The 24892-nt window shown below is 39.3% G+C and overlaps 5 protein-coding genes across 34 annotated transcripts in view; 1 reads left to right on the top strand and 4 right to left on the bottom strand.

Annotated features, from left to right (window-relative positions):
* cast (calpastatin) overlaps positions 1-1908 on the top strand; it is a 30784-nt gene extending 28876 nt beyond the window's left edge. For 28 of the 29 annotated variants that reach the window (XM_029503061.1, XM_029503074.1, XM_029503078.1 and 25 more), the window contains 3 exons: positions 467-496; positions 801-907; positions 989-1908. In XM_029503061.1, the coding sequence (XP_029358921.1) occupies positions 467-496; positions 801-899 (129 nt within the window). In that variant the 3' untranslated portion in view covers positions 900-907; positions 989-1908. The remainder of the gene's footprint in view (positions 1-466; positions 497-800; positions 908-988) is intronic. The other variant, XM_029503062.1, reaches the window with a different exon arrangement.
* Positions 1909-2407: 499 nt separating this feature from the next.
* On the bottom strand, positions 2408-4967 carry cd8a (CD8a molecule). The gene is made up of 6 exons (XM_029503092.1): positions 4638-4967; positions 4197-4517; positions 4021-4110; positions 3805-3909; positions 3607-3646; positions 2408-3275 (listed from the first exon to the last, which is right to left on the bottom strand). Exons 1-6 carry the CDS (start codon positions 4684-4686, stop codon positions 3224-3226), a joined length of 657 nt encoding a protein of 218 aa, XP_029358952.1. The 5' UTR covers positions 4687-4967; the 3' UTR covers positions 2408-3223.
* A 2523-nt stretch (positions 4968-7490) lies between these two features.
* cd8b (cd8 beta) lies at positions 7491-13259 on the bottom strand. Of its 2 annotated transcripts, none has more exons than XM_029503091.1 (7): positions 13130-13259; positions 11702-12049; positions 11091-11198; positions 10887-10982; positions 10674-10707; positions 10505-10565; positions 7491-7530 (listed from the first exon to the last, which is right to left on the bottom strand). In XM_029503091.1, exons 1-6 carry the CDS (start codon positions 13197-13199, stop codon positions 10544-10546), a joined length of 678 nt encoding a protein of 225 aa, XP_029358951.1. In that variant the 5' UTR covers positions 13200-13259; the 3' UTR covers positions 7491-7530; positions 10505-10543. The 2 variants fall into 2 exon arrangements, with proteins under 2 accessions (XP_029358951.1, XP_029358950.1); XM_029503090.1 differs by lacking the exon at positions 7491-7530 and adding an exon at positions 9622-10158.
* A 768-nt stretch (positions 13260-14027) lies between these two features.
* Positions 14028-22745, bottom strand: zmat1 (zinc finger matrin-type 1). Its single transcript, XM_029502107.1, has 7 exons — positions 22606-22745; positions 20431-20537; positions 20242-20325; positions 19769-19904; positions 19322-19615; positions 18637-18727; positions 14028-17791 (listed from the first exon to the last, which is right to left on the bottom strand). Exons 1-7 carry the CDS (start codon positions 22742-22744, stop codon positions 16795-16797), a joined length of 1848 nt encoding a protein of 615 aa, XP_029357967.1. The 5' UTR covers position 22745; the 3' UTR covers positions 14028-16794.
* Positions 22746-23412: 667 nt separating this feature from the next.
* On the bottom strand, positions 23413-24214 carry gnrh2 (gonadotropin-releasing hormone 2). The gene is made up of 3 exons (XM_029501714.1): positions 24080-24214; positions 23879-23962; positions 23413-23451 (listed from the first exon to the last, which is right to left on the bottom strand). The coding sequence occupies exons 1-3, from the start codon at positions 24212-24214 to the stop codon at positions 23413-23415; spliced, it is 258 nt and encodes an 85-aa protein (XP_029357574.1).
* Between the last annotated feature and the right edge of the window lie 678 nt (positions 24215-24892).

Here is a 24892-nt window from a genome sequence, read left to right on the forward strand (position 1 = left end):
AAGGCCTGGTTGATGATGTTTTATTAAATATGTCAGTAAAATTTCTCTCAGATGGTTTCCAGTCAGCTTTGTTTCTTAGCTGCAGTCATTGTGGATCTACTGTGTTAACTCATCTGTGAGCTGTGATAAATATTTGGGTTTTTAAAAGGTGTAAGAAGAAGTAAATAATTTTTTCCTGAGTTTAAGAGGTGGAGCAAGAGTGATGGAAATCTAAAGTTTGACTTAAGCAGTGTGATAATACAGGCCAAAATCAAAATATTTTTAGAGCCCGATATTTTCTACCAGAAAACTGCTATTGGCAAATGGCAGTTGGTTGCTAACATTAATGATAATGCACACTTTTAGTCATAATTGCTGAATGGCGCCCTCTACAGGCAGTTTTCTTGTATCTACTGGATCAGTGGTCACTCCCTCACAGGGCAACGTGGGGCCCTTAAGTCTAACCCAAATGTCAACTTTCTTTCAGGGCAAGAGCAAGTCAAAGTCAAAGTCAAAAGTAAGATACTTATCATTTGCATGACAGCTTAAATGAAGCTGGATATGCACCAAACTGAATCTGTGCGCTTGTAAATTGCGCCAAAGGCCACAAAAAAAAAAAAAAAAAATTGATGGGTGGAGCCTATCTGCTCCTGCTGCCTGCACACAGCTGCATGTGATGCATTCTGCTCTCTATGCTTCGCCTCATCTCAAAATCATCGAATACTTTGATAAAACATGAAATCAATAATTATTTCAAGCAAAACCGCCGTTTCTTTGTTTCCATCATGTATGTTTCTATCACCTTAAACTTGTTCTTTCAGAAACACCATGCAGATGATCCGTCTGCTGCTGACCAGCTATCAGCTCAACTAAGCTCAGACGTTGTACAAACATCCAAAAAGAAGGGGGGCAAGAGCTAGACCTGCTGGTGAGGCTTACTCTGTTTTACACAGCTAAAACATGTCACAGCGAGGTTAATGACGGCCACGTGTGTCACATGTCTTTGCAGGTTGCTGGTGCAATTTGTCCTCAAGACCACAGGGATGCATCAGTGAGGGAGCTGCTCTCCAGACAATTACTCTGTTTTTCTTGATTTTTAAGAAAGTATAGTGAATGAATGACAAACTTAGACACACAACACAAATACACAACTGAGTGCAGCACTCTTCTTGTTCCGTTTCATGAAATAAGCAAGAATGAGGCACTTTTTGAGGCTTCTATCTGTGGAGAAAATGAAAAAAAGACTTTTTAAAGCAGGAGGTATTTACAAATTAAACCATGAACAGATAAAGACAGGAGGGACACTGTGGAGAAAGAGAGGAGTTTAAAAAGAAAAAAAGTTGATAAGTAGGCTTTTGTGCTGAGCATGCTGAAGAAAGGAAGGCGTTTCTCATCAGAGTCATGCATGCGCATCTCAGCTGTCATTTTGTATTCTTCAAATGAAGCACTAACATCGCAGCACACCTGTGATGTGTCGTGGCGGTGACTGTCAGCTGGCGTGGGAGCAGCACGGAGTGGGTGTATAGTATTGGGATGTTTGTGCAATCTTGATGTCAGATGCGATAAAGACACTAGTGTAAAGCTTAGTTTGCTTATATTTTGGACAGCATATAGTTTACATAATTAAATTTGTGGAGGATTTTCTCGAGGCGTTCTGCTTAATTTCATATCTGAAAGCTACTTGCGAATGTCTTTTTACTTTTTGTGGAGAATTATCTGCCGACAGAAGAGTCTTTTTTTTTTATGTATTTGGCCTTGTAGAAAAAAAAGATTATTGCCATCCAGAAGTGCACTTAGTGAGCTAAGGTGGTGACAAACTTTGTTAACTACCATTTTGTATACTGTAAAAAAAAAAGAAAAAAAAAAAAAGAAAGTTTTTTGCTTGATATAAGACAACACTGTATAATTTACAAAGAGCTTTCAGATGTAGAGTCACTATATGTTTCCCAAAGGTTATATTTTCATCATGTCAAAGGTTTTGTGTGGGTGAACGATATGAGAGGTATTTTAGGGTATGTAAAATAAACAAATAAAAGAAATATACAATTGGAATTGTGCAGTTGTTATATGACAGTCAGATTTACCTTAAAAAGGTTAAATACCTTAACATCAAAAATTATATCCAAACATAGCAGGAATACAATAATTGCAATATAAATAACACAAAGAACACAGTTCTCTTACGGGTGCAAGGGAAATATGTATTGAACTGAACCGGAACAGAATCTCCTCTGAAAGTATTTTTCTCTGCTTCCAACGAAGTGGTTTTCTTCATTCTGATTACAGTTGTGTCAGCCCACTTCCTTTTGACTTTGGGGGGTGGGGGTGGGGGCGCTCATGGCTAAACAAACATCTTTCGCTTAAACTTTATATTTTTGTGCCAAAAAAAAAAAAAAAAACATAAATAAAGACAAATACAAATACAACCTTTCACGAGAGAATGTTTGTCAGAGTGGTATTACATTTTCTTTTTATTTTCTTTCTTTTTTTTTTTATTTTACTTTTATAAAATGTCTACTTACAAAACATTAAGACATTGTGCTGTACATCCATTATTAAAACATAGATATTCTTGAATATTTCTAATTACTTTGAAACCAGAAAAAAAAAGTGAATTGAGAGAAATCAAACCTTGAAGAAACTATTTTCAAAATCCATCAAAAGAATATGAAGCTTTTGAGAGGGCAGAAGTGAAATGACAGAAAAGTTGGTTAAAAAATAAATCAAGAGTAAAAAATCTATGTAGAAACACTATATAAAAAGGGAAGAACATTGGCTGTTAAGGAGCAATTAGAAATGTAACTATAAAGGAAATTTGTACAAAAGCAAAATTAATTCAGCTATATACATTCTTCCCCAGACATTTTAGGAAGAACCAAACTAATCAGAACAATGAATGCTTATATTCTATATTTTTTTTTAACTATTGACTATGAAACGTGTTTCTCATCACAATAGAGTTTGCACCAAGTGTGGTACAGTAGGACAACATTGCTGGCCATCAAACCACAATTCAGTTAATGTTGCCGGTGAAACGCTATGATGCACTGAGAACTGTATGTGATCCACTTTCAACATTTCTTATATATTCTATCATGCTCAGCGAGAACATTTAATTATATTTCCAATTATTCACCATATAGTTGTGAAACTGTAAATAAAATAAAGAAGTCAACCTGCAATATTCACACTGTAAAATGGCTGCAGCTTCAAAGGCAGGAGTGAAAATGTGAAGCCAGTTTGTTTAAACATATCTTTTGGCCATCATTAGATTTTCAGGCGGCACTGTCCGTGGTCTATATGAGATAAACAAAGCATTTAGAAATAATAACAGTGAGTAGATTATTTCACAGTGGAATTACAAGAATAACAACAAAGAAGTATGTTCTATCGTAAAAAACTTTCAACTTCAAACTTTCAACCAGCATTAAGTCATTTATGGGGGAAAAAAACTGCCCTTCTTATTTAATACTTATAAATAATTCAGCATATCTCAAAAAGCAAATATGCAAAACTATATCAATAAAATGCTGATACTATATTTTGATGTTCAGGGTGAAATCGGAGGACTTTAACCAAGTGAATAGAATAAAAAGAGAAAGAGAAAGGGAAAAAAAATATGCTTACTTTCTTTTGTAATGGTGTGGACATCTCCGTGTCCTGACATCTACAGCAAAGCAAAAGTTTTATTTAAAAGCTGCTGAAAGTACATCACAGCAACGTCACGGAAATCTAAAATGCAGTGCAGCTTTCTGAAAAGCAACAAGCAGCTGACTGCACATGAGACACATGCTGTCTTCGGGTTAAGACATGAGCTGGACTTACGGTTGCAGTAAAGGACTGCGATGATGAGAAGCAGGAGAAGAAGGCCGCAGCCACCTGCCAGTGGGGCCAGAATGATTGGCGCGCAAAGAGGGAAATGTTTTTTTCCTACAAAACAGAAACACAGAAACACGTGGCTGTTTATATAATAGACTGTAATATGGACTACTACACAGTAAGAGGTGACGTGTTCATGTATTAATGGAGTCTTAAAATTACCAAGATTGATTTTACAAACACAGGGGGTGGTGGTCTTGGGTGGAGTTGGACGGGTAGTGATGACTGCCGGAGCTTTTGTTGGGACTTCAACTTTTTTTTAGGAAGAGGAAAGATGGAAAGTGTTGGTGAAAACATCATCATGTCAAAGTTATCCAGATTTATGAAACATAACTCACCTCCTCTCAGTCGAGTTGCTGGGCCAAAAACCAGTATGTTGTTTTTTATAAAGGCGCAGCTGTAAAGGCCGCTGTCACGAACTTTTCGGAAAGAAGTAATTGTGAGTGTATTTTTAATCTCTTTTGCGGTATAGAAGTATTTAGGGAGTTCATTTCTGCTTTTTATAGACCACTTTGCGTCAAAAGATGCAATAAACTCAAAGCCAGATTTATCCAGAACTCGAAACCACATTACAGTTGAGTACATTTCACCGGGATCACATTTGATTTCATAACGCTCTTCTTCTCTTAGCTGTATGTTACCAACTCCTGGAGCCATTTCTGAAAGATATAATAAAATGGGTGTACGAACAGGTCCAAACAAAAATACAACCTGAGAACACTTCAAAGCTGCCACATGGTGATGGATAGATTACGCAGTGAAATTAATGTTCAACTTACGTTGATAAAACACCAGAATCGTCAGAATTCGAATCCACTTTTGGTCCATTTTTATCTTGCAGAAGGCGAAAGCTACAGAACAGATCTTTGAGGCGCTTGTTGGAGTCTGTCAAGAGATAATTCGATGAGATATTTAACCACGCCCCACCTGCAACCTTCTTCTGTGTGTGTCGAATGGGATCATTGCAGTGGAGCATTGCAGAGACCTCCTGCAGCACCACCGTGGTCGGCAAGCTGTTTGAAGTGATCTGCGTATACACCTCTCTGCCTCAGGTTTGACACATTGAACAGCATTCATCCTCAGTGTACTGACATATAAAGGCAGCACCATGCCGTATGTAGGCCGAAAAAAGAGGAAGAGGAATGGAAGCATACAAAAGCAGCGTGCAACAGCACATTTCACATGAAGAGCAAACGATGCATTTAAAGAATTACAATTTTCCAACCAGGCGTCTTTAAATGCAAAATGTACCCTGATGAACTGGCCTCGTGCAAGAACCTGGTTTGTGGTTCAACATGACCTTTGATCTCTCTCCATATTTGTGACATGATGCCGTAGACTTTGTAACGAAAAATATTTATTCTGTGGATCACCGGTTCGGCCAGTTTGCATGTCCTCCCCGCGCCTGTGTGGGTTTCCTCCCGAAGACATCATGTTTGGGTTAACTGGTGACTGTAAACTGTCTGTAGCTCTGAGTGTGAGTGTGAGTGTGAGTGTGAGTGGTTGTTGGTCTCTGTCTGTCTCTGTGTGTTGGCCCTGTGATGGACTGCTGACCTGTGCAGTGTGAGCTGAGACTGGCTCCTGCACCCCCCACGATCCGGAAACGGAAAAGCCGTAAAAGATGAGTGATGATGAATATTGATCTGTCCCAGTGAAATACTCACACACACACAAAAAATACAAATTTTAGACTATTTATCGTATGCTATTTTAATGCAAGTTTATAATTCATGTAATTTTTTTCCATTTTATACACGTGTTAGGGTCAGAAAAAGAACAAAAAGTTTTGGCCTTTTGAGTATTTTAATATTGCATCACTGTTAATGTCACAGTAATTAGATCCCTTTAAACAAGTCTGGATAAATAAATCTGTTGAAGAGGTAGCACCACCTCAGATGGTTTAAAGTTTGGCAGTCACTAGGTAAGTTTAAGACGTACAGTAACCTCTGCGCCTCACAGCCACAGATGCAAACCAACAGCGTGTTAATGTAGGCATTACATCACTGCAGCAGCAGGCTGTTTGAGCCATCGGATGGCAGCAAAAACAGAATTTACAGCTCTTCAGTGTGAAGGCTGTAGACCAGCGACTCAGAAGTCATAAAACCACTGCCACTCAGCCAAGGCTGAAACGTGTGTTTTAATTCTGGCCATCATCCACACAGCAGGTGTCTTACCTTTGAGAACTAAAGAGAAGAACAGAGAAAATGGAAAACACCTGCTGTGACATCGAGGCGCGGGGTGTGGTGAGAAAAGCTGAATGTTTGATCCTCTGGTCTCACAAAGAGCAACGCTCAGCGCTCTGTTGCTCACGATCAGAGCGGTCATGCTGTAAAAATGGCCCTCAAATGTCCTCAGGCTCATTTTGAAGTGAAATCATTTTGGCTTGGACTTTGTGAATGACGACTTGAAGCTCTGCAGAGCGTTTTGATGCCTTTGTAGAGCTGCGTCGAGTTCTTAAGTAAGAATGCAAACGAAACCGATACATGTAACATGACAGAAAAGAGCATTTTCCATCAACAACAAAGCGGCATAACTTCAAGGTCATGGCAACAACTAAACATAATGTCACATGTGACTTGATGTGAGATCCATCTGTCAAGTAAAACTTCTTTCACATCAGCTGAGGAGACTGACAGCAGCTATGGAGCAATTCAAGGTCCTAGTTCCGATTCAGAGGTGGAAAGTAAATGCCCCAAATATGTAATGGGCAAAAAATGCTGACATTTGTCTTTCTTGTGGGCGACTTCTTTGTTCCACTGGTGGGTGGAGATAGACGAAGAGGAGCAACACAATATTGCATCTCAATAACCCTGACATGAGGACGATTTTGTCGCATCCTTTCCTCAAAATAAAGACTCTTAACATTAACTCCACCTTGATTTTTGTTTTTGCATGAATTACTTTGACATTTATGACAAACGAAACCTTGGTGGAAACCAGGTTGCTTTCAAGTTGTGTGTCATTTTCAGTAAGCAGGGGACTCTGTTGATGCTTGTCGATGTTATCGAGGGGAGACCCAGTCAAAATGTTCTCAGTGAGCCCACTTCATCCTTCCATTCTTCTGTTTCAGGGTTAGTCACTCACATATGCACCTGCATGGGCTTCCCTGTCTTAGTCACACAGGGGGTATCCAACCTGAAACTTCAATGTGTGTGTGTGTGTGTGCAAGTAGTGGGCGACCAGTGAGAGAATTACCCCGAACAGCAGCAAAGATGTGTTGGCTCTTACCTTCAGTCCCAGGTGAGCAGCACTGCTTCTTCTCCTGTCACTTGTCACGGCTCTGGTCTTTTACTGGACATTTCAGGCGTTGCAGGTGTGATGCTATGAAAATGAAACCAACACCGACAAAAGAAGTAAGCAGAAATAGAAAGAGCTGTCAGCATGTAGATTATGTGTTTATAGATTCTTATGTTTGCACGCTACGCTAAGAAAGTAGAAATGATTTCAATCAAATTGTAAATTTATATTTATATTAATATTATAATATGAACGTAATATTAATGTAATATTATTTTTATATAACATTCAAAGATGTGAGAGGGAAAGGAGACAAAGCGACTACATTCACACCAGCTCAGTCGATGCATTAGCTACTTCAGCTCTTTGTTTGGTCTGTGACGGCTGAACCAGAAGAAATGTTCAGAAGTGAATGTTGAATCCAGATGTTTGATTCTGTAAAGCGAGAGTCGACATGTTACACATTATGTTTTCCGCATTGTGTTTGTTTCTCAGCACTTTGCATTTGCACACTTGATGACTGTCTTGATATTAAGGTGGTGTGTTTTCTTGATGCATATTTTAACAAAATGGCTTTACATGTGAACTAACACTGCATCAGCCATCAGCTACATTTGGCACATTCTGTCTTTAATGTGTTTTAGTCACTCTAAAGACCATTTGGTGCTGTAAAAAAATATTAATGTGAAGGCCAGTGCCTCGACAAACAAGTGGTTTCTTTGTGGTTACAGCTTCAGGTTAATGTCAGCACACTCAGTTTGACTCTTTCAGTTGAAATTGAAATGGAAGTTAAAGTTAAATTCTAAAAATTTGATTTTGATTACATTTTTCGACACTACCATCTGAAGCTTTAACATTTGTATAATAGGACTACTTCTATTGAAGATATAGTGTAAATACAAATCGCACACAGCAGTTTGTTGTGTGTAATTACCAAAAAGCAGTGCACACAAATGGGCTACACAGTATATTCAGTGTAGTTGATAATCTATGTGTGCATTTAATTTTTAGGATTTCCTGCTTTAAATAGAAAGACCTCTGCCTGAAATAAATTCTGGCCGACAAACTGCCATCATTCATATTTCCTGGAAATGATGATTGTGAACGCATTATTCCCTGAAATGTCCACTCAAAAAAATAAATCACAGTAATATACTAAACATGTAAATAGCAATTTATTATGGCGGAAAAAAAGTTAGGTTTTAACAATTTCTACATTTTGGAAACTTTGCTGTTTTAGAAGGTGCTGATTTAATTTTAATCTCTTTTGCGTTGGCGTTGTTACATTACAAAAGCCTGACGTTACATTAAGGTATTTGAATGATTGTGACCACATATTGTGTGTAGCTGAAAGTAACCTGGGTCTATTTTGCTTTGATTGTGGTACAGAAGAGATGAAATGCTGACAGCTGTTGCTCTATCATTTTAGCATGGCAAGAGTATTTCCAGGAAGCATGTTCTGACTGTTTTTATAATTATTTCTATTATATCAAATATGTTAATGAATGAATGAAGCCCTCCTGCTTCAAATATACAAAGAAATATGCATTGTTAATAAAGATTTATACTCCATTTTCCAATAATATTGCATCATGTTTCATTACATTCAATAAAGCAAACTGCAACAAGTTGTCTTCGAGTGTTCATAAAAGTTTTTTTTTTTTTTTTTTTTTGAGTATTCTTGACTTTGAGCTGCAACACCTCTTTTTTCTGTCTCAGTGCTTGCGGTTCAGTCTGTGGTATTTTTTGCGGTCTTTTTGTTACATACTACATGAAGAGCTCAAAGTTGAGTGAAGCGATAGCATCTCAGTCAAGGCAGTTCTCTCTCTGGCTTCTCCAGCACACAGGAAAGGGTCGCACACACTACCTGACAAAACAATAAGCTCAGTCTTTTCTTTTACACTTGCCAATCGCACGAGTGTGTGCGGGGGTTACTTGTGTGTATGTATGTGTGAGATGGAAAGAGCCGCCATAAAATGGCATTGGAATATGAGGCTGTAAGAGTTCAGCCTGTTGCTACATCTTGGAGATAGTTCTACAGAAACTGAATATGATGCAAGTTTACACTTCAAACGTAAAGGAAGAAACAAAACCCTGTCACTCACCTACTCAACTTCCGCCAAACACAATATTGACAATGGATGTACACCACCCACTTCCAGACCTTTCTTTCTCTTCTCTTCCATACACACGCAACCCTTTCAGATGTACGACACAACACCACGAATACTTTGAAACATAGGACATCTTTTTTCAGTCTGTTATCTAAGTCGTAAATGTCATAGGAGGAAGACACAGCATTTGGCCTCAAGGCTCAGTTATTTCAGGTTATTTCTGCTGCTGCAAATGTTTCCTAAAATGTCGTTCATCTGCGTGGAGTTGACTGTCTTTAGGCTTTTGTCTATATGGATAAGTGGCAGTGAAGCATTGCAAAAGCGAAAAATTGGTTTCATCATGCATAACAAATCAGACTTTGTCCTTTCTCTCCCATAAAAAATAAGATCCAACTTTCTAGATAATTGAAAGTGTACAGCTTTATTGACTTATTAGATTAATGTTCATCAAAAAAGCAACTTGAGAGTGCCTTTTTTTTCTCCCCAATGTGAAGGTGTGAACATTAACATTTAGAAATAACAAACCCATCAATAAATACCAAACATAAAAACAAAAGAAAAAAAAGAAAAGTTGTCTTGTGGTCTACCTGGTTATTGTCAGTAAAAAAAACAGACTGAGTTTCTGTGTCAAGGTCTGCATTACATTTGTATCACAAAATGGTCAGAAACCTGCTGAATTGGAAACACAGAAACACACCGGGATGAAAATAATCCACATATTGATATTACGGCTGAAAAATTACAGCGCAGGGGACATTTAAAGCTTGGTGGAACTCTGCTTTGTAAACGACGGAGCGAAAACTGATCAATATATCACAATTTTGTACATGGTTTCTTTTGTCAGGCCGAGAAAACATTTAACTGGAACTACGCAACACATATTGTTTGCGGAGTCAGTCATGCCATTCATGCTCGTTCGGACATCAGCTCAAGTGAAGCGCTTCAGCCACTGCAATCACAAGTACGCAAGTGTCAGTGAAAGATCTCCAGTAATCAATGTGATTTTATCGCAAAAAGTAAAATGGGATGAGATGATCTAACTTCAAAAAAATCTACTAAACCAATCCCCCTGATAAAAACCTAAAGTTTACCTGGAATTCTGTTGGCTGGGTTTACTTACATTTTTCAATTTTTACTAAGTTTTTACAAATTTTTATTAAGTTGTTCCTAATTACAAATAGCAAATACAAATAACTTTCAGGTTATATAGACCAAAGAAACATGTTGGCATGGCAACAAACATTGCACACAGTAAATGTCTTATTTCTAGATATATCAGATTGTGCTGTACATACTGAAGGTCATGTATAAGCAGTAGACGCTGTGCTTTAGCTCTATCTTGGGAACGGCCTCTTCCTATGAGGAGGAAAATAACACAAAGAGGTACGATTAGATCAAAGATCATATAACCCGGGAAATATTATTATTGCACAGGAAAAATAGTGTTCCTGGAAAACGACTTACTTTTGAAATTTGTGGCGACATTTTTTGGGTAGCTCTGTGAGAGAGAATGCATCCAAACGAAAGAAAAAGGGTTACATGTTTTTAACTGAAGCACATACAGGTCAGCACTGTTAAAGTAACCAACCTTTTGTGAGCACAATTTCCTTCATAACAGCGCACCTTTCCCCACCAGCCCTCTCATTATTTAGTGGATTAAACTAGGTGACGACTCACGGCTGAAGTAGTACAGAGTGCAGAAGAGAGCTAGAGCCAGGCCTGCAGCGAGTCCAACCAGCGGCCACAGAATCCATGAGATGCACCAAGTGACGGCTGACAGACAACATATACAGCAAATGTATTATTGCTTATTGCATTGAAGACACTGGACACATTCAAACTTTTGATCGTTACTCGTTTGGTTACTTCAATGTGACTTACCCTTTACGTTGATTAGATTCTTGTTGTTGCAGGGACAGTTTGACTTGACTGGTGGTTTCTTTTTGTCGTTTTCTTTTGTTGTGTCACCAGGTGGCCTTGGAGGGGTCTCTGTCAGATAACGACAGTAAAACAAGAAACACAGCACAGAATCTTTTTGAGGAGGAATTAATGGAGAACCAACAATGTTCAACTGGTCAATATCATCGAGGCCCTTTACATAAAACAAAGCTTTTTTGACCATTTTCTCATCCACAATGCAAATTAAATATGTTTACGTATGGATAAATGAAGTTGATACATTTCCTTTTCATATAGTAAAAAATATATGTATTTTTAGTTAATTTTATATTTGAGCCCCTTTCCTGGAAACTTTTTATTCTTGATTTTATTCTGGATTGTTCTTTTGTCCATGTGGACCAGCAGCACCAGCACCGGTCACCCAAAATGCTCTTAAATTACCAGACAGCCACACCCAGGTAGGTAAGTTAAATACAAGAAGGTTCAAGTTTGTCACGTTTGCATTTAAATCGATTGGCAGTATTTGGATAACTGCGCAGCCACTTGATGTTTCATTAGATTAGATGAAGCACTTGAGAGTTGAACATACAAACCTCCAGGCCGGAGACGAATCCCAGACCTCCATGTCTCTTTGTTACTTTCTTTTACGATACAGGAATAAATCCCAGCGTCCTCTATTTTCACAGCCACAATGCGTAACACAAATGCGTTACCCGTCTTGCTCAATCTAAACCGTGACTTTTCTATGCCTGCTCCGTGGATAACGCGCTCAGCGTTGTTGCAGAATCCTATGAACTGTATCTGACTCTGGTTTACAATGCTGCGGATCCAGAAGACAGCACTACAGGAGATGCCACTGCAGTCGCACTCAATAGACTCCGGACTGTTGAGCGCAGGATAAACATCTTTGAGGGGCTGTTGTAGGATGATCTGACTTGAACCTGGAGGTAGAAAGAAACAAAGAGATTTCAACTGGCATGAAGTCGTACAGTCCAAAATGGTTCAGGGCCTAAAACACTACAATAAAGCCAAGGCCAAACCCCAAAAACTGGGAAAAACCTTGGTTCTCTAAAAGCGGTTACTCAGTCTTGTGTTGTTGCCTGAGGCCGACTTGGCCATTATTTGGGGTCTGGTAAAGTTTGAGGAAAAGCCGTTAGCGGCGGTGCATGTGCTATAGCTCAAAAAATTACGACATATTTTAAAGTAAATGCAAAAGCAAGTGGCCGAGCGAGACAGAAGCACATAAACACAACAAATAATAACCCAACAACTATGACCAGGATCACAAGATCGGAAATAAAGTCAACCTTTGTAAACTTGTGAAGATGACATTTTGCAATTGTTATATGGGAAACAAAGTGCTGATGCAACATTTAAGGAACATTGTCTTTGACTGAACTATTCTTAGAATCACTTTCAATGCCTAGTGTGTGTGTTTCCAAGTCAGATATGTAGTCAAGTACCTGTTGCAATCTCCAGTCTTATGACATATCTGAAGGTGAGCGGCAGTTCAAGGCTGCTTCTGATTAAAGGTTAGGGCTCATTACATTGTTTGCTTGCCAACACACACAAAAATTGTGCGACGTTCAATGCTGGACTAAACGGATACTGTTTTATTCTGGTGTGTTAACTACGGTACAATGCCATAATAGAGTTATAATATTAATATGATTAAATCAACTACAACATACAACTCTGTCAGTCATGAGCGGCAGTATTATTGTACAATTCAACGAGAACAAAATTAAGTAACCTGAGCTGCACTTTGATTATTAAGAGTTTCAACAAATGAATGGAAGGTAATACCATACTGGACTGTTTAAACTGGCCAGATCTTCTGAACCAGTAAAAATGTATTTCACCTTTGAGGTACGTCTCAGATATACTAAAATTTACACATCAGATACGTTTCAGTCCGAGCAGACAGCTCCACGTCTCGCGCTGCGGGCCGCTGACAGATCTATGATGTTGACGACGCCCGAGGCTTAGAAACATCCATCAGAGGTATGTAATGGTCTTACCTGATGTCCACAGTGATGCGGTCAGTGCCAGTGCCTGTGTCAGTGTCCATGCCAAGGGCAGTGGGATCATTTTCTCAGGTCGCCAGTGTGCGTGTGTGTCTGGAGTGGTAGCTGAGGGAAGTTGCTGATACTTTCTGTTCCTGGTATCTATCTGTCAGAGAAGATGGGAGGATCTGAGGTAGTAAGGGCCTGAGTTGTCAAGGTAACACCCCAAAGTGACACACACAGGGCCTATCTGAGTGGGCCTGCCAAGGATTTAGATACAGAACATACACAAACACACACTTACTCTAAAATGAATGTGAAACATTTTACACATTTAGCAAAAAAAAAAAAAAAAAGGCTGCAGACATTAAAACACAATCAGTCCTTGTTTTTACCTGAGAGGTTCTATATAAAAACCACCAAGTGTCACACATCACATGGATGATGCCAAACCCACCCCAAACGTGGTGATGTTTGATCAGAGCTGATATGATAGCACATATCAAGCAATAAAAAAAAAGCTGTATATTCCCAGAGCAGCAGTTTGCAATGCTGTGGTCTCTCCCCAGGTGCATGACCTAGAGCTCAGCAGAGTCCTACATACGCAGCCTCATACCTCCCTGCACGGCACGACGAAGGAACACCAGCGTACGAGCCTAAACTTCAGGCGTTATGTGGAAATAAAACCCAGAAAACTGGATAAAAACTGATATTATTGTTAAATATTCTCTGGTGCACATATGCAATGACTTAAAGTCTCTTTACTCCTTTAATTGGGGGAAGGGCATGCCAGTAAAGCAGGAATAAAAAAAACCAAAAAAAAAAAAAAAAACATGTAATGTTCAGTAAGAACCTTACAAAACAAATGATGCAATGATTTCTTTTAATATATTCAACCATGACAAGGTACCTTTGTTTCAAATAAAACCAGAAAAAACTACTGGATCAGTGAAATAGCCAATTCTCTGCCATTTCAAGAGACTGAATATGCAGCATTTCTCAGTTCTTCTCAAAAACTCAATATGTTTGAATATGGAGCAAGAAATTTAAACTTCAATTGATATTTAACTACCCCCTTCATTACTCTGATATTTTCAACAATTTTTTTCTTGTCATATGAATATAATTCATCAGCTGTTTAAATGGAACCAAAGTAATCATAAAAAAAGAACAAAAACAAAATGAAGATATTTACATTGTAAATTCACAAATGATGAATATGCTTTTTGAAAAAACTGAAAATCCAAGTATGAAACCAGATACCACAGATGTTGAATGGAAAAAACAACAGAGAAAATTCAGCTTGTAGTGTACTCTTGAATGTGCCAGTTGTGGCTGAAAATAACAATTATTTTCAATATTGATTGCTGAATCTTGATCAATGAACGGCTTGGTCTTTAAAATGCAAAAGAAAAATAAATATAAAGTTAAAGCTTTCTTCCTTTAACTAGCTGTTTGCATCCGATTCAAGCTGGTTATTTTGCCAAGCGCCATTCTGACAGTTAAACATACAAGGTCATGAAGGACATAATGATATAAAAGAGAGAAACAGCAAATCTCTAAATCTGAAAAAGCTCGAATCGACAGATGACCAGAGGTTTCTGCTTCTTTCCATTTATCAACCCTGAAACGGCAGTCATGACATGAAGAACACAGGTTCCCTTCATTAAGTATCAAATAAGTTTAGTTCATGTCTTGATCAAAATGCCCATCTTAAGTGTTATTAACGGCATATTGAAGGTGATATGCTTCATTGATTGGTATTGACTGGTCACTTTGAGGCGGCCACACTAAAGAGTGAAGGCTGACTGTTCAAATGTCTTACTAACTACAGAAGTCACATCTCCTTGATAAAACTGAGGACAGCTGAACTTGTCTAAGTGGCGCCTGTGGATCGCTTTGCCTGTGTGAAAGGTTAGGGTGTAGTCGGTCTGGCGGGGGTCTCAAAACAAGAGGATGTGGGTACACTATAGCTCTACGGGGGTCGAGGATTCGAGCGCGACGAGGAACGACACCACAGGATTCTTTGAAAACAGGAGATCTCAGGGGGCTTCAGAGCTTCTCTGTACACACTGCCGAGCTCAAAAGCCTTTGTTGGTCTGTCTGCTCCAACGCTTTAATTCAAACAAAGCCATGCTGAGTTGCCGTCTGTTCTCCTGTCGTCACCCAATTTTTGTTTTAAATTCACTTCACATCGATGTAATTTTATGTGTAACATATTTGGGAGTCTCCTCCTCATCAACAGGGACTGAAACAAATACGGCTTCAAGTCAATTCCTTATATCAGCAACTCTTCATTTCACATCTCCTGCTATCATTGTCGTGTTCATTTCTTATTTGCTAATCCACTGCCATCTTAGAGATTGGTGATCTTGTCAGGGACATACTGTATAGCACTCTGCTCCATCCTAACATTGTTCAAAAACTGATTTACAGAAACGAACAAACTCCTCTACTGTACTGTAAAAACTTCTTTACCGATATGACAATAAAAAAAGACTTGACTTTAAGGCTCTTCAGTCTCTTGTTTGCATCAGGGGTACATATCAGACAGTCACTTCAGTCTCATCTTCTCCCAAAAGGCCTAGAATCTTTTTTTGGAGTTTGCTTGTCTCAGCAAAAAGAAACACAACAAAGGCAAACGACATTAACCCATAATGCTGAATGAGCTAGAAATGTGTTGCACTTTCTGTTTGCCGATGCTTCATGCTCATGGTGACTTATCTGGAAGACAATAAATGTATTTCATGCATTTCACTTTAAATTTTGCAAACTGCCTTTCTACATCAGAGACTACAGCTGAACATAATTTTGTAATGAAGTGCCCCTGTTTGAACTTTTGCACCTGTCTGACCTGAAACACTTCCACGATGTGCTGTTCGGCTGTGCAAACATATCTATAACATATGCACACGCAGACGGTGTGTCACTGGAGACTGGGGCAATGTCAACACTCTGTTGTCCTGAGTCGTTGAGGCGATATCATGAAGGGCACTCAATTAGTTGTCTTGAACATGCACTGAGCCAGCTGTAACAGCCTTCTGTCAGCCTGCACACTGCTGAGCGAAAGCAGGCAACAGCTTCAAAGGAAATGAAATGACTGAGCTTCCAACACCTGTGGCCTTTTATTTTCTTTACTGATGCACTGAATGAAGCTCAACAGCACCAACCACAGGCTGCTGAAGAGATCACAATCTAATACATCGTTGGCAGACGGACAGATTGACACAAGCCAATATAATTTAAGTTAGTTAAGCTAAGAGGTCAAAAAGACTCCTTGATGATTGTAAATGATAGGCAAGAAAATGAAACTTTAAATATGACAGCCAATTACCGAGACTGGCTGTCTAAATAAATTCAATTTTTTTTTTTAGCGTCGTAGTGAAAAATAAAGCCATTATGAAACTGTGGGTGAGTGAGAACCTCCTCAAAACATGATGAAATAAGAATAACATTCATCCCTTGCAAACAAAAATTGACTAAGCATGGCTAGCCAGCTAGCACACCATGAGGAAAGAACACTGTGGGCCATCAGGGCAGGTCGCGAAAACTGTTTGTTACCTGCTATCAAAAATTCAAGAGATTTCATTGGACAGTTCTGTAATTTATGCTATGATAACCTCACGTTTTGTTTAAAAGTCATCAGTTCAGAGGACAGAGTTCAGCTGGTCCAGTTGACCCTAACAGCCCAGAATCGAGTCATCCCACAGCTTCTCCTCTTCTGTCCTAGTGTCCACTTTCTCTTTCATTTTCTTCTTGTCTTTTCTGAATTTGGATTTGGCATGTTCATCCTGCCCACCCTCCTCCTGCTCAACATTTATTTCAGCCTGTATATGTACTTCAGTTTCAGTGTATTTTCTATTGTCTAGCATTTCATCTGGTTTTGAATTGTCCATCGTCCTATCTCTTCCTTCCTCCTCTTCCCTTGATTTTTTTTCTTTGTGTCTCTGCTTGCCATGTTTCCTTTGCTTTCTTCTACTCCTCCTCTCTTGCTCTGACTCTCCAAATTCTTCCCTTTTCCTCTCCTCTGAGTCAAAGTCTCGTTCTTTCCTTTGCCGTTTTCTCCGCCTCTCCTCCTTGTATGAGTCCTCATCTCTTGCCTTCCTGCCTCGCTCCTTCCTGGATTTTCTAATCCTACTCCTTTCTCTTCGATTGTATTTACTGTCATCACTGTCACTCGGACTACTGCTATAAGAAGAGGAATATGAGGAGGAATAAGACGATGAGGTAGTATAGGAGGAGGAGCTTGACTGTGTTCGACACTTCTTTCTCTTTATGGGCAGACCGGCAAACCTTGGCGGGCCTGATGCTGGGAGGATCGGCGGAGGACAGTTGTAGTCCCAGCCATGGGGAAGCCAGGGAGGACCTCGATAAGGAGGACGCCATCCTTCAGCTGGGTAATAAAAACCAGGGTAGAACTGATGATGATGGTCAGAGGAGGGAGTAAGAATTGGCATAGGTTTGTTCAGCTCTATGGCATGCTCCTTGTTTAATACTTCATGTTCTTCCTCTTCATCTTCCTCCTCCTCATTTTGTAGGTCACCCTGAAGGTGGACTTGGCTGGTTTTGGGGGTAATCCCGCGAGCTTTCTGAACCTGAATGTAATCTGCCAGCTCATCTGCAAATGTGCTGTAGACTTTTTGTTGAGATTTAGAGAGATTCTTGACCTTCTTCTCCCTGGGCGAGAGAATGTGAGAGCACCATTAAGTGTCTTTTTGACAAAAAAGCAGAAAAACTTGATCATGACGTGATCAGATTATGAACAGCCTAAAGTTGAGTTAACATGCCACACAAAGAGCAGTTTGACCCTCCACTGAAGATATATGTATGATAAAAGCAGAAGTAGTTTGCCATGTGCATGCTGAAGAAAAAGTAGAGAACATCTTGCTATGGTGTCATACCAACAGCTGCAAATATCAATACGTTAACTAATCGACCAATGACTTTAAAGTGTCACAACATTATTACTCAAGTGGTCAGAGCGTAGCCGTTCCATTTTTCAACTTGGTCTTTATTGTGAATTTAACTCCAAACCCAAAAAACACCTGCAGTATTAACTAAACTACCACTGTAGGGGTTCCCACTACAGTCTGTTTCTGCAGGACCACATTTTGTAACACACGGGCACACGATGAAGGTGAAAACAATACATTTCTTTAAGGTCTTCACCAGGAAAAGGATGCATGTAACATTCAATGAACAGAAAAACTTGCTCTCATGCTGCTGTTGCTGTGCCCATGTAACCAACTTGAGTGGGTTGTACACACTTCTCACCCCAGCTGTGTTTATAAAATAGTGTTGGGACCCAAAAACCACAAACCTGGCTTCAAACCAGAGCATAAACTAAAAGCAGCACAAAGCTACATGGAGCTGCAGATGTTAACAGACAATGACCCACTAATTCAGTCTTATTATCAAACAGCCATTCCATGGACCTTTAATGTTTTCAGGGGTCTAGAGAGCAATGTTTGAGGACAGTGTAGTAGAAGTAAAACATCCTGACACACAACTGTTGATTTTACCTGATCTGGTGCTTGTTTCCCTGAACGTGTGCCTGGTACATCTCCACAGAGCTAAATTGCACCTTGCACATCTGACACATCAGGGAGTTGGCTGTGGGAAATAGAGTGTGTGAAGTTGGGAAAGGAGGGAAACAAGGCAGAAATTATCAAACAGTGACTTCGACTCTATGTCCTTTTCTTTCTTCACTTTGCAAATCACATCATATTTATATCCACTTAAGATCACTTTGGCATTTGTGGGTCTCAAACTCTTCCCTTCATTACACAATTGATGTTTAAAAAAAAAATGATACAGACTTTCTTTTGTCAATGCTTTTTTTAAAGTCATGAATCCATTGTTGCCCTGCTATCTCTGACAGAATTAAATCTTCATGGCTGAGAGAACTGTCTTTTCAAATATCAGTGTTATTTTAGGAAGCTTGGCACAAAAGGCTTCTTGGTTTTTTGCTTCACCCTTCTGTCATTTTGTTTGATCTTACGAGCTGGTTTCATGCTGTTGTATTGTTCCCAGCTTCTTATATCATCTGCCTCCTTAGGCCAGAGCTAGACAACATTTACAGTGCTGATCAATGTCAATGCTGCCTTTTAAAGACAGGGATAATTACAGGGAAACACAAATGCAATCTCTCTTATGTTTAGTGCCCTTTGAATTTACCAACTTTGCTGAGGGGCAGGACTGTGTTACCTTCTGGGACATTGTCTCCTAGCTCTTTCATCAGCTCCTGTCTGGCCTGATTCCTCTGGTGTTTGCGTCCATTGTAGTGCTGCAAAGCCATTTGGGGATTGTTGAAGGAAGCAGCACACAGAACACAGCACTTGTTGGGGTCTTTCAGATCCACCTCTGTGCTTGGGGCAGTTGTGGTGGATTCTTTGTCCAAAAGATGCTCCCTACAACCCTCTGATACTAATTTAGGTTCTACACTATAAGGATCCTTAGTCAGCCTCTGTAGCGTACACACCTCTGTGTACCTGTTGACGTCTATAAAGAAAAATTATTGATGTAAGTTCATTTCTGTTTGACCTGTTGTAAAACTTAAATTAATACTTGAAGTAGACCATCGACATAATGTACTGTTAATCTGAAAATGCTGAAATTCCTGCAACACATCTCCATCGCACAACCAGCACTTGCCTGTGGGCTGAAGAGCTTGTCTACGAAGATTTTTTGCATGGACTTTGCCTTCATAGTGTGATTTTGCCACTAAGTGGGAACTAAACACCATATTGCACAGGTCACAGAACCGGTCTTTATCAGTGGTCATGGTCTGCTGCAAAACACAGGACAGCACTGGCAAGTCAGGAGAAAGATAAATGATCCTATGCAAAAATATTAACATATTAAACCAGAAATATATCTGCAGTGCTACCACTTAAAACTGTTACACATGTCTGCTCTTATATGGTTAGAAATTGGTCTGGCATCTGCTATCTCTTGCTAGATGCTAGATTCAAATTCTGTGATTTTCCCTTTTACAAATTCATGCTCTATTAAGAAGAATATCATCAGGGCACTAACATTACGACCCATAGGGTGCAGTTCACTTTTACATTCACTATTTGGTGTTCAACATAAAATAGAAGTAGAAACTGAGAATGAGTGCTAACCTGAGGAGCTGTGGACTCTCTGTTCATCTTCTCTGCTTTCCTGGACTGTAGGTACACCTTGACTTTCTGAGCGTGTTTCTTCCCCTGCAGTTAGGGGATATTAAAGAGATAATTGTAATTGCAAGGTAAGACGTGCTAAGGATAATGAAACTGTACCAAAGTTAGGTGTGTTTGGGAAGCTGCACACACCTCGTAGTGGGACAGCCTCTGAGACTCAAACAGGAGCACAGCTTCACACACATGGCAGTAGCTGTCCGTGATGAGACCCTTCAGTAGCTCCGCTTCATTGTTGTCTCCTGTGTGGCAGAGTACACAATCACTGTTAGAATTATCCTTCAGTGAACAAAGTGGCAGTTTCTTTCAGCAAGATATAAAGAGCTATTGAATAATTTCATCACATTAACTTGAATGTGACTTATTTTTGTCTTTAAGGGGAAAAAAGTCTAAACGAAAAAACAAACAACTTTGTGTATGTTTTAACAACTTACTGTATACCGGAAAAGGCAGTGGCGTAAAGTTTACTTAATTACAAGCTAAGATGTGCACACACATCCTGATAACACCTTGAAAGCAGGACATTCTCCAACCATTGTGTGATATTAAATGCATTATTTACTGAAATAATGAAACTAGAATGTAATGTCTATAATTACAGAAATTGCACCAAATTGCCATTAATACCTAAATTACTTTTGTTCAGCACCTACCCCCTCAAGATTTATAGGATATGTAACGACCATGTGAGAAAGTCAGGGTTTCATGCTCAACTGCAGTCATTCTGCTTGTTAAATGCCTGATGAACCTTCATTGTTCACTGAACTTCTAAATTCATATAACCTTTAGGTTTGCCTTGATGGCATAAAGCACATCACTCATTTTTACTTGAAATACAGTTACTCAGAGTTAAATGTAACAAAACTGCATGAATACAATTCAATAAAACCAAAGAAGATTTGGTTATGACTGTTAAGACATCTGTGGAGAACCTGCCTGTGAAATGTGACTTTCACTTTGGGCTTCAAACAATGAACAGGAACTGATGTATTACGGTTCCAACTTTTAAATCTTGCTGACAAGAATCGATACGTCTACACATTTTCACAACGCCATGGTTTGACACGGGGGAACTGTAGTGGTGTTACAAGACTCATTTGACATGACTGAGAAATACTATCACTGTGATTATTTTAGTTGTTTTTAACTACATTTTTCTTCTTTGCATACTATTAATGTAAATTCAATATATTTAATCGCATGATCACTAAATAAGCAATTGACCAAACTGTCACATATATCAGTAAATACAATTAAATGATGAAAGTGAAGTAGGGAAGATATCTGAAAGTATTGGCATACTTTCAGATATCTTGAAACCTACTTTTGACCACCTGCATGTTCAGACTTTTAATTTAATGTTAATTAAATTCTTCAATGTAATGCAATAAAATAAGCATAAACTAAATTACAAGATTATCTGTGAAATAACATCCAAAGGTCCAATATTCTTGGGATTGCCAAAGTAAAACAGCAATAAAAAAAAAAATATTTCTGTCTGCTGATACGTTTCAAATGTTATACTTACCAAATGATAATCACAGTAGAAGTTTACAAGAGATCAGAGCCTGGAGGTACTGTATCTCATAACATATGTGCAATGTCTGAATGGGAGAAAACATCTCCCATTCACACCCTGATCTAGGAAGAGTTTTTTTATTATTATTATTTAAAAGCTGAACAAGACAAGCAAGTGAGGTAATTATGGACGTTTTTGATGTTTGGTAATTCAGCTGCTGGAGACTGAGAGCCTTAAAACAGCCAACTTTATAATTCAGTATCATTAACACACCCACATTTAAACAGGCTATTTTGCCAGTAGCGTCATTGCCTTGCTGTTCAGCGCTTTTGGCTGCCTCAGTTAAGGATTAAGATATCATGTGCCGAAGAAAATATGAAGTCGATGTCCTCTATTAAAAGATTTAAGTTATGTGGTAGCAGGAGTCGCTAGCTGCCCAACCAGCTAACCTGCACCTCCGCTATGTGGCTCGTTTAAAGGGCCCGGAAAAGGCCGTGTGGGTTGCGTTGGTTACAATTAGCTACTGACCAACCACGCACAGATCTGTGACAGCAAACAGCTCACTAACTCTGAGTGGTTTCATTGTCAGGCTGGTTTAAGGATTTCAAAGGGCCCGTCCAAACACAATGAGCAACCCCAAAAGTCTGAGCTAACCTTAGATAGCTCACGTTAGCGTACTTAGCCGAGCGGCTAGCACCCTTAGCTGGCTAGCCAGCTAGCGAAAGCGCTAACAATGGCTCGGCAGGCAGGACGCCATACGGCTCGATTTTCACATTCTAGTCAAAACTCACCTTCACCCTGGGCACTATCTATGTTAGTGTTTATTACTTTGTCAGCATCTGTGAGAGAAGCCGCGTTAGGGGAACTAGTCATGTTATTTTGGGCGTCTGACTCCGCAAGCAGCGGAGAACAGACACTTATGTCGTCCATCTTTTTCTCTGGCTGTTTGGAGCATGCGCAGTGACGCCGCGGACGCTGAAGGCGTTGTCCTGTCAGCTGGACCAACTTCTCTGGACTGGATCCGTCTTTTCACAATGCCTCAAATCATTTTTTTTTTATTTCAGTATGGATTAAAAAACACCCTTTCCACTCTGTATCAAGAAAACTTGATAAAATAATACAAATGACATTCATGCCTAAGGAATTTTATTTAATTGCTCATGATATGACAAGTCATCATTAGTGCTTCAGTTATGTATGAGTATAAAATATATGTGTGAATTCATTAGACAAAATATCTGCGTGCACCATTTAGACATGTGGTTAACTGGTTTTGATTAGAATCTTGTGAAAAAGTGTTCTTTTTTTGTTTGTTTGTTTGTTTGCTCTACCCATACACCATGGGCCATTGACAATTTTTGGCGCCAAAAAAAAAAAAAGAAAGCATGAGGTAAAAAATAGGTAAAAAATAGGTATTTTATTATGGGGCGTTACAATTTCAGCACTTGTGTGGAAGAGGTAAAATGGAAAACAAATTATTAATAAATATAACAAACAGGCAAGATCAGAGGATAAACATCAAGTTGCTTTGCTTAAAGATGAGGGCACTGATGAAGACGGTCACAACATGTAGAAATGCAGTGAGCGCTGGAACGCTGTCACTTTCTCTTCTGCAGTTCTCTGGCTAAGACATCAAGCTGTGGAGAGAGTCATTTGGGTTAAGAAACAACAGATTGATAGATGCAGCTTTGTGTTGTGACCAGTAGAGAGGGCATTGTCTCATCAGGGTGGTTTCTGTGTAGAGTGCAGACTAATTCTTGTAAACACAACTCAAAAGGAGCAGTGCTTTCACCAGAGACTCCATATTGAGCAGACGTTTAGAGTTCCACATTATAACTTTATACATCAATATGAACGTTATAAGAATTATCATTGTAATTAACAGCAGTCATGCTAATAGAAGAAATGATGCAAGGAATTCTACTTGCTGGATGAGACGTTAACATTTGAGCAATTAGTGATCTTATTCAGGTTATAAGGCTTTGTGATGTGAGTGGGACATTAAGGTTTTAACAGCACTAGGCACAATGCTGTTGGACTCAGTTTTTAGGAATTTTTTCTTACAAGAACGTTTCTGAGAATGCTCCTTCTCTGCGGTCTCAAATAGCTGCATTCCCCCGCCTCACATAGCTTTATCTCCTCTGAAATCTGAGTGAAAAAGAGTGAGGGAAGGGGGATATTAGAAAAAGAATGAACAGGTAAAGACGATTTTAGTATTTGAGAAAGCTCAAGGACACACAAACACACATTACTGCTGGTCCTGACCTCTGATGCGCTGAAAGAGTCCACCTCCCTCTTTCCTCCGGGGTACCAGCCATGGGACCAGTGCTGAGCGTTGGACAGCTGAGCCCCAACACATAGAAGCAGCCCCAGAAGCAAAACCAGCCGATATACACACATGATATTTCTACCTATGAGCAAAGACAGACGTTCAGAGGACCAGCTGTGTGGAGCTATTGTCTCTAATCTTTTAGTATCTGGTTTAGAAACAAATTTAAAATTTCCCAAAAATGTTGAAAAGGCATATACATACTTAGTATCCTGCATAAAAACTCATCAGACTGCAGTTGGATTACAGTGCACTGTTATGTTACATTAAGATACACAAGCTGAGTTAAAATTATGCTGTTTAAACATATTACAACATGTTAGCTTTTCAAATGGTTTTTCAAACAAAGCGAACATTTTTCATCAACTATATACTTTCAGAGAGAGACTTCTTGTTCTTGTTGCAAAAACAATATAGTAAAGTTACAGGGACGTGTAGATCTTACCTTGATGTCAACTCTCACAATGTTATTACCACAGCGTTCCACTAACGTCTCTCCAGAAGCTCACTCTGCTTATCCTGCAGTTGGTCCGCTGCCAAAGGTGTCTCGCAGTTTAACAGGTGTGAGATGTTACTGTAAAGCTTCTCTTTGCGCTCCTCCTACTCTTCAATATATGTACCGGTCTAGATAATAGTCTAATGGTCAAAAAGCACCTCCTCCATGAGACCTCTTTGCACCTCACTTCCCAGTGGTGTAATGAATGATCCCTCAGGGCAAGAGGTGCAGATGAACTGGCAAATTCCAATTA

Source organism: Echeneis naucrates, chromosome 5 (genome assembly GCF_900963305.1).
Source record: "Echeneis naucrates chromosome 5, fEcheNa1.1, whole genome shotgun sequence".
Taxonomy (NCBI): domain Eukaryota; kingdom Metazoa; phylum Chordata; class Actinopteri; order Carangiformes; family Echeneidae; genus Echeneis; species Echeneis naucrates.